General features: G+C 48.2%; 1 protein-coding gene across 1 annotated transcript in view; it reads left to right on the top strand.

The window, feature by feature from the left end:
• ccser2a (coiled-coil serine-rich protein 2a) overlaps positions 1-15000 on the top strand; it is a 72303-nt gene that overhangs the window by 44771 nt on the left and 12532 nt on the right. The window contains exons 6-10 of the mRNA XM_080848655.1: positions 3407-3518; positions 3805-3973; positions 6521-6583; positions 7569-7709; positions 10071-10172. Of these exons, the coding sequence (XP_080704781.1) occupies positions 3407-3518; positions 3805-3973; positions 6521-6583; positions 7569-7709; positions 10071-10172 (587 nt within the window). The remainder of the gene's footprint in view (positions 1-3406; positions 3519-3804; positions 3974-6520; positions 6584-7568; positions 7710-10070; positions 10173-15000) is intronic.

The following is a 15000-nucleotide window of genomic DNA, read 5'->3' as shown; positions in this document are numbered from 1 at the left end:
GAGTGTGTGAGAGTGTGTGTGAGAGTGTGAGAGGCCTGTGGGTGAGTTTGACAGAGTTCTGGCTGCATATCATGACTATGGCCCCGGTTACTGTCTCTCTCTTTGTGCAATCTGGGCCGAATCAGCCAAAAAGTTGCCATTATGAAGTCATTCTGAAGGGCCAACACACACCCTTTTGTGTTCAAACGTGACATTTTGCATGACAAATTTCCTGTTACACATGACTGCTAAAGTGACTGAAAGTGAGTGTTGCAAGATGATGTGATTGAAATGGAATTAGATCATTTGGGGTAGGCCGTGTGTATACCTCAGGCCTGATCCATCCTAGGGAGCTGCACAAATCCTTCATTAAAGGCATTTTTATACTTCTACGATTCTCTCCGATTTGGTCGTAGAGGGACACTTTGGCACGCCTTGGCACGCCTTGGTAACACCTTCACCCAGGTGTTGCCGCCCATCCGACCCGTCGGAGAGCCGTCGGAGAGCTGGTCGGAGACAAACGCTTTTTTCTAACTTTTCTTAAAGAGACGGAGAGAGTCGGAGACCCCCTTGGCTGTGATTGGCCAGTTTACGACATCATTTCCGGAATCACACATGTCAGGACCTCACATTTCCTGTTTTCTGTCAAAATGTTTTAGTACGACTTTGGTAAACTACAAAGCTGCACAGCATGCAGCATTAGGCTACCGTATTTTATATAAACCCTCGAAAAGTACATTTCTCCCGACCACTGTTGGTCTCTTGGCTGGTGGCTCGGTGTTGAAAGTGCCTTCTCCAACCAGCTTCAACTGACATCTAACGTAATTTGCTACGGAGTAATGCTGGCAGCATAATTACTTTGCATCTATTAAATAGGAAATGTATTTCATGTATGTGTAGAACCTATTTAGAATGACTGACTTTACATAAAACGGCAGTGAAAGACATTTGAGTCAAACATTACTTTTGCCTCAATGAGGGTGGCGTGTGAGAGCATAATCGGCACGACAACGTTGTACTTATTAGCAGCACACTTTTGAGAGTTATTGTGAATACGCTAACGCTTGATTTAGCGGAAAATCTAGTAAACGTAGGCTACGTACCACCTGTCTCCTGTTCTGTTGTTGTTGTAGTTGTCGCTCAAATCGCTACAAGCACGTCCTCTGCTTATAACTCAAACTAGTCCAGCAGCTCCACCATCAACCATTGTCTGTTAGTTGTTAGTTCTCTTGTTGTGTTTCTGATATAACTTTAACACTGCATGTGGATTGGTATGAAGACTGCAGTGGGTTTAATTTTCTGCCCCTTACTTCATAGTTCTACGGGTATTTCTGTTCGAAGTGTGCATGCTTTGTTTTATAGTGACGTTTCACGCTAACACTTTTGACAAGGGCAACCGTCTCGTTGCAGATTAAACACATCGGTTTTGTCCTGCCCACAAGCAGCACAAATGCATAGCCTACTTGTCAGTCCACTCTGTCTTAAATTCGAGAGTTTTGGAATCAACTTTTCGTGTGTGAGAGCCTGGCAGATGATCATTAGTAAGTGTGCTAATGTATGTGTTTTTCCAACATATTCATGGTTGAAATCGCAGTCCCACAACTGTATGTTGAGGTATGCATGTTCTTGCTGTGTGTCTGATATAACTATAACACTGCATGATGTATGATGTAAGATGTATGATGAATACCGTGGGTTTATTTTTCTGGCCCTGTCCTCAGAGTTTGGGGGGTAATTTTGTTCGAAGTGTGCATGCTTTGTTTCATAGTGACACATTCACGTTACCACTTTTTGACAAGGGCAACCGTCTCGTGGCCAATGAGTGCATTGTCATAGCGTTGTAGTTATTCAAAGGTTACCCAGCGATCATTGCAGTATGAATGTGACAAAAATACCAAAGAAAATAAGAACGTATTCATTTTATTGGATCGTTTTATAATAGTTTCTGTATTGTATGTAAGATAAGCATATCGTTTTGTTATAAATCGCAATGTTTTTCACAAAAAAATGACCACCACGATGGAGATACATTTGCCTACTCAAGTGAATATATAGCATTAGACATATTAGTATTGACTGTGCTACATGTCTCCAAGGCCCATGTGACTGCACCTGCCCGACAGGACTTGAAGCAGCATCCGTGTCATGTCAGTGACAGTTGGTAGGAAAAACAATCAATGACTTTCAATAAAGAGGTTATGTGGTAGCTACGGGCTCGACAAACAGTAGTTACCCCACCCAGCGGTCTGGCGTTGAATAGGTTGAATAGGCTTTAGGACGCATAGCCGTCGGAGTAGTATATAAGCCCGACCAGTACGTTCAATTTTTTCTGAATCAACCGCCTGCCCCCGCCCGCCCATTTTTTTTTCTAGGACGGAGAGGGATGCAGAAGTATAAATTAGGCTTTAGTCTGATGTCTTCTTTAACTTGGGTGTGTTTTCTCAGTGTGGGTGTGTATGTGAGATACAACGCCAATATTGACTTTTTCAGGCTCTGTGTGCACTCATGGGACTGTGTGTGTGTGTGTGTGTGTGTGTGTGTGAAAAAGAGAAAAAGACTGTGTAATAGTATGGGAGTATTAAGGCTGTGTGTGTGTGTGTGTGTGTGTGTGTGTGTGTGTGTGTGTGTGTGTGTGTGTGTGTGTGTGTGTGTGTCTGTGCGTGTGTGTCTGGTATGTGTGTGTGTGTGTGAGTGTGTGTGTGCGTGTGTGTGTGTCTGTGTGTGTGTGTGTGTGAAAAAGAGAAAAAGACTGACTGTGTTATAGCATGGCAGTGTGTAGGCTGTGTGTGTGTGTGTGTGTGTGTGTTTATGTGTGTGTGTGTGTGTGTGTGTGTGTGTGTGTTTGTGTGTGCGTGTGTCTGAAAAAAAGAGAAAAAGACTGTTATAGTATGAGAGTATGTAGGCTGTGTGTGTGTGTGTGTGTAGCCACGCTCCAGGCAGTTGGAGCAGTTTGTTTCTGCAGCTGTGGGGGCGTCGGAGGGATTGCTGGGCATTAAGGGTGATTGGAGGTGGATAGTGCAGCACCTCCAGGAGATGGACCCTCCGGGCTGAATGCCCTGCTGGCTCCTCCGCAGCCCATCTGGAGTGTGTGTGTGTGGGTGTGTGTGTGTGTGGGAGACTTTGAGCATTTCTAGCTACATCACATACACATCTTACCGTCTTCCTGTGGATGCGTGCGTAAGATCTGGAGTTAGAAAACCCCTGGACTCTCCAGTTAATGCGGTGCAGATTTAAACAAACACTCAGACATGTGTTTGCCTTCCTGTGTGTGTAATAAACAGAAAATCTGCTGTATGTGGCAATTTTCCCCAGAGGGCATCAACTCAACTCCTGTTCTCTGCCCCTCTGTCTGTGTGTCTGTCTGTGTGTCTGTCTGTCTGTCTGTCTGTCTGTCTGTCTGTCTGTCTGTCTGTCTGTCTGTCTGTAGATGCAGACGGGATGGCCCACTTTGAGCGCTCGGACAGAGGGGCCCGCCAGGGCCACTGGAGGCGAAGGCAGCACAGACCTAATGGACCGGACCATTTCCACAATGACAACAGGTGAACCCTGAGTGCCAGTGCTGTGACATTAGACTTCCACACAGTTCTAACCGCTGTCATGCTGTATGAGGACTATACACGCTTTTGTATCTTGTCAGGGGACTCAACCAATCTGTGTGGGCAAAGTCATCAGTCATCTGTCAGGTCAGGTGACCCAGATCCCTTGCTCTATCCCCCTCTCTCTCCCTCTCTCTCTCTCTCTCTCTCTCTCTCTTTCTATCTCTCTCTTTCTCTCTCTCTCTGTCTCTCTCTTTCTCTCTCTCTCTCTCTCTGTTCCTCTCTGCAGGCCTGTGGCGTATGACGGTATGTGTCGAATGGGCCCCAGAGCCTTGCAGCAGCCCGCAGTGAGGGGTGACAGCCACACGGTGGCGCTAGATGAGATCACATTAAAACACATGGCCCAGGACTGCACCTTTGTGAAGAACCAGCTGCTGAAGCTAAAGACCCTCCTGCAGGTGTGACAAAGTCGCACACACACACCTAACTGTAATCCCAAATGATCAAACGCGTTAATATGCAACACACACATACTGCTAAGAAGGGTGGGGGTGGGGGGACAGAAAAATAGCTGCATTGCTAGGCCAGTGAAACATCCACATCCTCAGTCAGACACACACAGACACACACACACACAGACTCACAGACACACAGACACACACACACACACACACAGACACACACACACACACACACACACACAGACTCACAGACACACAGACACACACACACACACACACACACACACACACACACACACACACAGACACACACACACACACACACACACAGACACACACACACACACACACACACACACACACACACACACACACACACACACACACACAATACACACACACACACACAGGGTTGCTGGTCTTAGCTGTTGTGATGACCTGTGTTCCTGTTTTCCTGTTCCATCTGCGGGTAGCCCCACACATAGGGGAAACCCCCCTTCCCTCGGTAACTGGAACCTTCCTAGAGACACAGCCCTTCCCCAAGACCAGCTATATATAGGTCCTCACCTCTCCTATGACCCCCCGAGCCCCCCTCTGCTCTAGACACCTCTGGCACTATGTGCATGTTTGTTTGTTTGTTTGTTTCTTAGAAGTTTTCTCTGAAGTGGATTCAGTGGTCTATTTTGCACTGCCACCACCATCAATGAATCACCCTAAAGTTAATAACACGTCCCGATTGTCCCATACATCAGAAGAGAAGCTGACATTTTTGTTATCAAGACTATGTAGGCGTTACCGGACTGCTCAGGCCCCGGGTCATCAATAGTCACATGTTTAGAACTACAGCTACAGCTCCTCGTGTCTCTCGTTCCTCTGGCCCCTGGCCCTCACTGCGCCCCTCCCCTCTGTGGTCCCGAGCGCAGGGGCCAGAGCAGGTGAGCGTGAAGGAAGGAGGCCAGTGACAGGGGCCGAAAAAGACCTCAGCTCCAAGGCACGTCTCAAAAGGCTAGCATTCTGAGTGTGTAGGTCTGCGCGTAAGGACTGAAACCATGCTGTGCCAAGATAGTGTACACATGAGTGAGTTATTGTACGTTTGAGTGGTTCTGCTGCTGAATGGGGCATCTGTATTGTGTCTCGAAGGCCTGGTGAGAGAAGGACATGTTCCATAATGGATGAATCATAGTTCTCGTGCCGTGTAAATAGCTGCCATGCCATTCAGGCTGGGGTGAAAGACAGGGAGGCAGGAGAAAAGACAGAGGGAGAGGGGGAGACAGAGAGAAGAGAGAGGGGAGAGACAGAGAGCAGAGAGAGAAAGAGAGAGAAAGATAGAGAGAGCTTGATGCTGACAGAGGTGCTTAAGCTGAGCCAATATGTTTTTAATCTGTATGTCACTCACCTCCCACACAGCTGTGCTATGAGGCATGGGGAGAGCAGGCACACACACACACACACACACACACACACACACATACACACACATGCACGTTCAAAAATACACAAACACACATACTCATTCACGTAGGTGCACCCGCACCCACACACACACACACATATAAACTCACACACACATTCACACACTTGCTCACGAAGATGCACAGACATATACACGCATTGATCCCTCCCTCCATGTTTGTGTCCTTAATCACTTAATGGATCAGTATGTGCTGCGGATGAATAATTCACATGAAGGAGCAGGCAGAGTCAGTGGAACCACTAAAGCCTCGGCCCAAACTCCTGTCACTCCATCACCCTCAGCTCCCCAGAGAGAGAGAGAGGGGAGGGAGGGGGGAGAGGGAGAGAGAGAGGGGGGGAGAGGGTGAGAGAGGGGGGGAGGGAGGGGGGAGAGGGAGAGAGGGGGTGGGGGGGAGGGGGGGGAGGAAGAGAGAGGGGAGGGAGGGAGAGGGAGAGAGAGAACCTTGGTCGTAGATACATGGTGTAGAGAGGAAGGAATAGATGTGTTTCTTAAATGTCTGTTTTCTACATCTCTCTCTCTCTCTCTCTCTCTCTCGGTCTCTGTCTCTTTCTCTGTCTCCCACTCTCTGTCTCTCTCTCTCTCTCTCTCTTCTCTCTCTCTCTCTCTCTCTCTCTCTCCCTCTCTCTCTCTCTGTCTGGATCTGTCTCATACTTATGCACTCATGTGGTGCAGTCACAGTAAAAAACAAACCAGCACACACCAGCCCTCTGTTCACACTGCCCGTCTGATTCAGAAAAGGAAGCGCAATCATAATCAGGAGCCGGGTCAGAGGCCAGAACCATGTTTACTCATTAGAGCGCCGCTCAGGCTGCAGAGTCCAAGAGAGTAGTCACGGAGCCCGACACAAACCAGACAGGGTTCGGGGCTCGGGTTGGGTGTCCTCAAATTCACCGGCGAGTACTTACTAGAGCATTAAGTATTCACTAGAGTGGTTTATCAAACACAAATGTGTTTGGCTGAGGCAGGTAAGATTTCAATTTGAGAATCCATATAATTGTTGCTAGGAAACAAAATGTCCTGGCAAAATGTCCATTGTCAAACCATGTTGTCTGTGATGTGTGTGTTTTCAGTTGGAGGATGGAGCTGCAATTCCCGAGAGTCCCGAATCCAGTGAAGATAGCAGTGCTCTTCAGGTGAGGCAGAGAGGAGGGTTTGTTGGGTGTTTGTGTGTGTGTGAGTGTGTGTGTGTGTGTGTGTGTGTGTGTGTGTGTGTGTGTGTGTGTGTCTGTGTGTGTGTGTGTGTGTGTGTGTGTGTGTGTGTGTTCTACTGATCCAGCTCCCATGAGTGTAATTGTGTATGCGCGGGCGGCTTTTGAGGAAAATGTCTGTGTCTGTCAGTGTCTTCTCATTGTCTCCCCCCGGTGTTAACTCTGGATAAAGGTTTGCGTATTGATCCTTGTTTAACATGCACCATGGTGTCATGTAGTCTGAAATGTGTGAAATCAGGACACGCACTCCCACACACACACACACTAAGACACAAACACACACACACACACACACTAAGACACACTCACACAAATTGTGAAGTTTGTTCATTGCACCCTTACATACACACACACACACACACACATGCACACACACACACACACACACACACAAACACACACACACACACACACACACACACACACACACACACACACACACACACACACACACTATCCCTGAGCTCTCCTGGGCCTCAGTGCGTATGGAACAGAGCAGACAAATTCTGTTAGCACAGCTCATTATCCTCCCTCCCATGTCACTGAATGATGTATGGGCTCTCCTGCAGTGTGTGGTAAGGGAAGGAGACAGCATTGACGTATAGACAGAAACATCACTGATACAGTAGGGGGGGGCGCACTTGGACTGATTGTCCTTATTAATCAAACTCTTGTACTGCTCAGGGGTTGTGATGATGTCTGTATGATTGCACGTGTGTGTGTGTGTGTGTGTGTGTACTATGCGTGTGTGTGTGTGTGTGTGTTTGATTATTATTCGAGTACGTCATCATTCTGGAAGCATTCTAAAGTATTTCTACATTGCCACTTGTCGTAATGTGTGTGTGTGTTTGTTTGCACCTGTGCGCGCGTGTGTGTGTGTGTGTATTTACGTCTTTGCGGGGTGTTTCAGTTGCAGGAGCTGATGAGGGAAGTGCAGGAGCTGAGGGAAGAGCTGCGCTGTAGAGATCGCACCATCGCCCAGCTCACCCAGCAACAGCATCTCCACAAGCAGCAACAGCAGCAGCAGCAGCATCAACATCAGCACCAGACAGTGAGTTAACCACCACCAACACACACACAGCAACAGCTGGACATGAGCCATATCAGGACTAATTGTTGGATCAGAAAAAGCCAAATAGGTTTATATCTCTATCATGTAATATGCTTGCTGTGGCACAAAAAAAGAAACAAACTGAAAACGTTAAACACGCGTATTTCCCTATCATGTAATGATGCAGTCTGTGGCACTAAATCTGTGATGCAAACAGAACAGACCAGGATGAGTCTGTGGAACAGTATGTTTACACAACACAATGCCACACTTAGGGGCAAAATCAGTTCAAATTATTTGGCAATTTGTTTTTCATTATGTTTTGCATTGGCCTCTTTCTCTCTCTCTCTCTCTCGCTCTCTCTCTCTCTCCCTCTCTCTCTGTCTGCCTCTCTCTCTCTCTCTGTCTGTCTCCCTCTCTCTCTTTGTCTGCCTCTCTCTCTCTGTCTGTCTCCCTCTCTCTCTCCCTCTCTCTCTCTCTCTCTCTGTCTCTCTCTCTCCCTTTCTCTCTCCCTTTCTCTCTCTCCCTCCCTCTCTCTGGCCACAGTGGAAGTTGTGTTTTTACATGATTAGTATAAGATAAGCACTGAGTGAAAAGCAACCTGTTTGTACCACCACAGCCAGACAGGCTACTGTGTACCCTGCTTGCCCTGATTCACTTCCTTCATTAGAAGAGTACAAGTCAGGCTGACCCCGTGCAGGCCTTTTGCCCTGATGGACCCCAATTACCACAAAACATAGAGACAACACACCCCCTTTCAAAATGCAGGTTTCCACGTGTTTGTGTGTTTGTTTGTGTGTGTGTGTGTGTGTGTGTGTGTGTGTCTGTGTGTGTGTGTGTGTGTGTGTGTGTGTGTGTGTGTGTGTGTGTGCGCGTGTGTGTCTGTATGCATTTGTGTTTATGTATTACATCAACCTGTCTTCTATATGTTGGTATGTTCTACAAATGAGGTTTCTCGTAAGCTGTTAACCTGGTGTTGAAATGTCTGTTTGTATTTGTTTCTCCCCTTGGTGGCCTTCCCCCCTTCGGGGAGATGAGTAGAACACAAGGCAGCTAAAGAGAAGAGAAATGGAGCTGTTTAAATCACAGTGTCGACAGCTAATGAAAGATTCAAACTTTATCTATCTCTCACAGTCTCTCACTATCCCTCTCTCTCCTTTAATAGAAACATATTTAAAGACAAGCTGAGGGATTCTGCAGAAGGACCTTCAGAAGGATTCTGTGGATACACACACAGACAGACAGACAGGCATACCATCCAAATAAGGAAACATCCCCCATCATATTGTTTTCTTTAGCAAAGTTAGCATTATAGTTAGTGTGTGTGTGTGTGTGTGTTTGTGTGGGAGAGAGAGAGAGAGAGAGAAAGAGAGATGTCAAGAATAGAGTAAGTACACTGAGTCTAGGAAAAACAGACGCTGGCAGCTGCAGCCTTGGAGCTGTTGAGGTGTGTGTTAGGAGCGAGTGTCTGTTGAGGTGCGTGTTAGGAGCGAGTGTCTGTTGACCGCGCCTGAGAGGAGGGCGTGTGTGTCTTACCTTCTAATTAGCACTCATAATCACTGTGTTCATTAGCACCTATAATCACCGTGTTGATACAGTAGGTGTTGGAAGACGCCTCCTATGCTACAGGAAAAAAGTTAAATAGTAAAACAGACTATCTCTGTCTTTTTCTCTCTACACTATATGGCACTTTGTATCATATGTGCCTGGCAATAGCAAATACTGTATTAACATGGTCATTATTGCTTCCCTCCTGGGTTTCTGATTTTGCCTTGCTGTTTGGGATCCAACTAAAAGCTTTTTTGCAGTACTCTGTTTTCTATCCACTGGCTGGTACCATTAGTCTCTGCACCATTTCGCCCCGGTTCTTCAAACAACCCCCCCCCACCCCACCCCCGCCCCCCATTGAGAATGCTGCCACCACCGACCCCAGTGTCAGCTCACTTACCCTCTGTCACATGGCCAATATGCAGATTAAACAGACACCACTGGACACCCGTGAGATGGGGGCAGTGTTTTTGACCTGAGCGTTAAAGAAGTAGAGAGAAGGAGAGCCTTGTGGTTAGGGATGATATGCATTGAACCAGCCTATATAACACAGCCGACGCAGTTTCTTCCCTCATGTTTTTAAATGAGCTAGCACCCCTGTACTGTAGGATACTCAGATATAGGTATTGACAACACCAGTGAGAATAACCCAAAATTGATGTTTTGCGCATTTTTTTTTTACTTATTTTTTTATTTACCTTGCAAAGTCCACAGAATCACATTTTTGTTAAGGTGAAGAGATACTGTTTTATTTGTGTTGTGACTGATTTATCCAACCCCCCCACACCCCCTTCCCTCCCCCCTCTCTATCAGGCTGCTGTGAGGTGCCACTGCCAACAGAGGGCAGCAGTGTCCAGAGGGGAGAGACGTACACACTACGACAAATCCACCCAGACCCCCTGGAGAGGCCCTGCGGTCAGTCAATTACTTCCTGTTCCATTGCCTCCCCTCCTCCTACTCCTCCCCGTTAGCATGGCTGCTAGCAACCCAATTACCACCCCAGTCACCAAACCGACAAACAGTCCCCTGTCACACCACTGTCCCCTGTCTGTTCCGCTGTCTGTTTAGCTGTCTGTCTCTGTCTCTGTCTCACTCACTGCCAGAGTACCTTTAGCGAAGGAACAACCCCAGGTCTCTGTGAAGACCCGCTTTAGTGATCTTTTATCGTGCCAGTGTGGGTACGTTACATATTCTTGAGCGATCTTTAGCGAAATTTTCTCTCTGTACAATTGTGTAAATGGTTTGCTTCAGTCTAGTCCAGTTCACAAGACCACAATTGATACATGTGTGTGCCGTCCCTTTTTTACCTGTTTGTCGATTGCGCTCTCATTAGCTAATTAGCTGAAGCTTGGTGTTTACTGGTCAAGCTCCATTAAAGTGGACATCGCTTCTCCCTCGGCCACTCTTTAATCGTCATCTTCACGTGATGTTTTAGATTTTACCCACGGACCATCCTCATGATGGTCCGTGTGGTCAGTGTAGCCCGAGACCCCAGCACTCCGCATTCTACCCTTGAACGCTTTTACAAATGTCTTGTGTGTGTGTGTGTGTGTGTGTGTGTGTGTGTGTGTGTGTGTGTGTGTGTTTGTGTGGGAGAGAGAGAGAGAAAGAGAGATGTCAAGAATAGAGTAAGTACACCGAGTCTAGGAAAAACAGACACTGGCAACTGCAGCCTTGGAGCTGTTGAGGTGTGTGTTAGGAGCGATTGTCTGTTGAGGTGTGTGTTAGGAGCGAGTGTCTGTTGAAGTGTGTGTTAGGAGCGAGTGTCTGTTGAAGTGTGTGTTAGGAGCGAGTGTCTGTTGAAGTGCGTGTTAGGAGCGAGTGTCTGTTGAAGTGTGTGTTAGGAGCGAGTGTGTGTTGAGGTGCGTGTTAGGAGCGAGTGTCTGTTGAGGTGCGTGTTAGGAGCGAGTGTCTGTTGACCGCGCCTGAGAGGAGGGTGTGTGTGTCTCACCTTCTGAGCCGGGCTGAGCCGAACGCTTTCTTCTCTCTCTCTTCTTTCACTTCACTTTCCACTTTCAATTTCCCCATCTTTTCCACTTTCTCTTTCTTCTCTCTTCCTCCTTTTTGACTTCCCCTCATTTCCCCATCTTTTCCACTTTCTCTTTCTTCTCTCTCCCTCCTGTTTGACTTCCCCTCATTTCCCCATCTTTTCCACTTTCTCTTTCTTCGCTCTCTTTTTCTCTTCCCTTTATTTCCAGTTTCTCCCTCCTGCTCTGGCTGGATTTCTTCCCTTTTATACGTGTGTCATTCAGGCCGTTGTCCTTGCTTCCGTCCTCTTCACCACTTCTCCCTTACCGCTCTCCTGCTCCCTTTCTCTTTCTCTCCTTCTCCCTCTCCCTCTCCCTCTCTCTCTCACTCACTCCACCTCCATTCCGTTTTGCAGCACACCTCTCCTTTTTGCATAAGTTCCTGCAAGGCCTTTGAAATAGAGTGGGCGAGCGTGACTGGTGTGACATATCTTTCGCTGCGGCATCTGTGTGTGTGTGTGTGTGTGTGTGTCTGTGCGTGTGTGTGCGTGTGTGTGCGTGTGTGTGGATCCTGGCAAAGGTTAGTAGACCAAAAGGGGAAGTCATTTTCTGGGGGTCTGATAAAACTACAGAGAAATATATATATATATATATATATAGAGAGAGAGAGAGAGACTTTAAATAGACCAAAATTAGAGAATGTTCTCTATTACTTTATCCCCCACACATCTATTTCTTCTCGGCTCGTCACTCTCTTTTCATTTCCCTCTATCCATCTCTATCTCTCTCTCTCTCTCTCTCTCTCTCTCTTTCCATGACTCTTCTCTTTCATCCTCTATCTCCGTCTCTCTCATCCTCTCCTGTCCTTCTCTCTCTCCCTCCCTCCCTCCCTCTCTCCCCCCTCCACAGCTTGAGGTAGAGCAGTTGAAAGGCTGGAGGAGCCTCTGCTGGTCTGTGATCTCAGTAGGTAAGGAGCTCCTCAGCACGCTCTGTGGCAGGCTGCTGTGAACAGGCCCCCGTCTTCACAGATGCAGCCCTGTGCCGGGGAGGGAGGGAGGGAGGAATGCCCATTACACTGTCCCTGTGTGTGTGTGTGTGTGTGTGTGTGTGTGTGTGTGTGTGTGTGTGTGTGTGTGTGTGTGTCTGTGTGTGTGTGTCTGTGTGTGTGTGTGTGTGTGTGTCTGTGTGTGTGTGTGTGTGTGTGTGTGTGTGTGTGTTTGTATGCGTGCGTTACACTGTCCCTGTCTGTCTCGCACCCTCATCCACCTCATTAACACAACCTGTGATTTCCCCGTGGGTTGCTCCAAAAGCTTTTTCTACATCTGACACAATCACGCACTCGCACTCGCACACACACACACACACACACACACACACACACACACACACACACACACACACACACACACACACACACACACACACACACACACACACACACACACTCACACACACACACACACGCGCGCACAAACACGCACACACGCACACACTCACATACAAAGAAAACAGAGGCGGTGGTGCAGAGAGAGAGAGATAGAGAGAGAGAGAGACCTTCTGTTATCGTGCGCTCCGCAGCACCGACTCCAAAAGCAACGTGCACTCACTCCAAAAGCAGCACTAGTCGTGTTTGTCAGCAGGATTGTAGGTTAGTGTCCTCGGCAGTCAGACAGGGTCAGCTGCAGTCATCCAGCACTTCTGAGTGTGTCAGGGAGCAACAGAATGCTCTCCTGCTCTCTCTCTCTCTCTCTCTCCGTTTTCCTCTCTCTCTCTCCTCTCTCTCTCCTCTCTTTCTCCTCTCTCTCTCTCTCTCTCTCTTTCTCTCTCTTGCTCTCTCTCTCTATATATATTCTGTGTGTATATATATATACACTCATATATAAATATATATTCTGTGAATATTTAATATATTCTCCCACTCTCTGTGTTGTGGGTCTGTCCCTTTCTGACTTCTTCTTTCTTTCTGTCTCTCTATTTCTCTCTTCTAGCCTTTAGGGTCTTTTATTCTGTCTCTATAAGCTCTGAGGTTCTCAGTCTCTCAGCCCCTTCATGTACACTGTGGTGATCCCTGGTGCCATTTAGTGACGAAATGACCCAGAATTGCTCCATTTTGACACGCAACCAAAAACCGACTGTCCCTGAACACTAACCTGCAGCGGCACTCTGTGAGGGAACCAATTTCAGTTCCATTGCATTTCATTTTCTGCACATGTCTGTTATGTCAGCAAATCAGTCATTTTCAGGTGTGTCAGACAATACAACCATCAGTCAGATATCTCTGTCTGTCTCTCTTTCCGTTTTCTCTTTCTGTCTTTTTTGACTTGCCCCTTCTCAGGTGTGTGTGTGTGTGTGTGAGTGTGTGTGAGGGGCTTGCCCCTCTCTCTTTCTGTCACTTCCTATTTCTCCCTAGCTCCCTATCTCTCCATGTATCTGTCTGTCGCCATCTCCCATTCCCTCTCTTCATTTCAAGCCTCCCTCTCTATAATTGAAGCCCTCAAATGTGCTGCTGGAAGGAAGCAGGAAGTGGTGATTGTGTTGTGGGCCGGGAGATGGATCCGGCTGAGATGGCTACGCACGCTGAGGGTTAGGGACGGCCAGGTGTGTGTGTGTGTGTACGTGTGTGTGTGTGTGTGTGTGTGTATGTGTGTGGGTTGGGAGATGGATCCGGCCGAGATGGCTACGCACGCTGAGGGTTTGGGACAGCCAGGCAATGCGCTAGGACATCTTGTGTCAGCTAGCAATTGCCTGGTTTCCCCCTGGGGGGTGGTGTGGATCGTGTGTGTGTGTGTGCACGTGTGTGTTTGTGTGTGCGTGTGGGCGGGCGGGGGTGGTGGGTGGTTGAGTCTCCCCCCCCTCCGCCCGCTATTTTGAGGGTATTTTCGCCCGGCGCAGGGTGACGCTTTTGGCTAATTTGAGGTGCGGGGGAAGAGGCAGCCCCGCTGACAGAGATTACAGAGTGATTGTCGTCTCTGCTTAGCTGCAGCTCAGCGCGCCGCCGCTCTGCTTGCCTGCTCCTCTCGGAGGCCCCGGTGGTTTCATCTTGAAAAGCCCAGTTTAGGGCCACGTCACTTGGGGAGGGCTGGGGTGTGGTGGAGGGGGTTGGAGGGGCTGAGAAGAGCATTCTGCCTCAAACCTGTCCCCACCCCACCCACCCCCCCCCCCCCAACACACACACACACACACTTTCCTTACTCTCCTCAAACAGCATTAGCAATAAGAGGCAGAGCCAGGAGAGAAGGGCTGAAATGTGAGATTGGTGTTTGGAGAGAGAGAGACAGAGAGAGAGAGAGGATGAAGAGAGTTCGACATACAGACAGAGAGAGAGAGAAGAAAGACAGAGACACTGAAAAGAAAAAGAAACGAGGCGAGGGGAGGTGAGAAAGTCTGCAAGAGTCTCTAATGGAGGAGGTGAAGTGAAAGATGGAGAGATGTGGAGGGGGAGAGAAGTGAAGAGAAGTGAAAGATGGAGAGATGTGGAGGGGGAGAGAAGAGAAGAGAAGTGAAAGATGGAGACATGTGGAGGGGGAGAGAAGGGAAAAGAAGTGAAAGATGGAGAGATGTGGAGGGGGAGAGAAGAGAAGAGAAGTGAGAGCGGCTCTGCCATGGAGAGAGGGAGGGTCAGGGGGAGCCTGGGCAGAGGAAGAGAGGAGAAGAGAGATGAGCGAGGCTTTGATGTCGCCTCATGTGGCTGTCAGGGGGTGGGAGGGGGTAAGCATAGAAGTTAAGCTCCCTCTGATGGATGTTTTTGATGTCGTTTCTCGGTTGGGGGCGGGGGG

This window comes from Sprattus sprattus, assembly GCF_963457725.1.
Source record: "Sprattus sprattus genome assembly, chromosome: 12".
Taxonomy (NCBI): Eukaryota; Metazoa; Chordata; class Actinopteri; order Clupeiformes; family Clupeidae; genus Sprattus; species Sprattus sprattus.
Note: the sequence above shows the minus strand (reverse complement) of the source record. Positions and strands in the feature narration are given on the sequence as shown.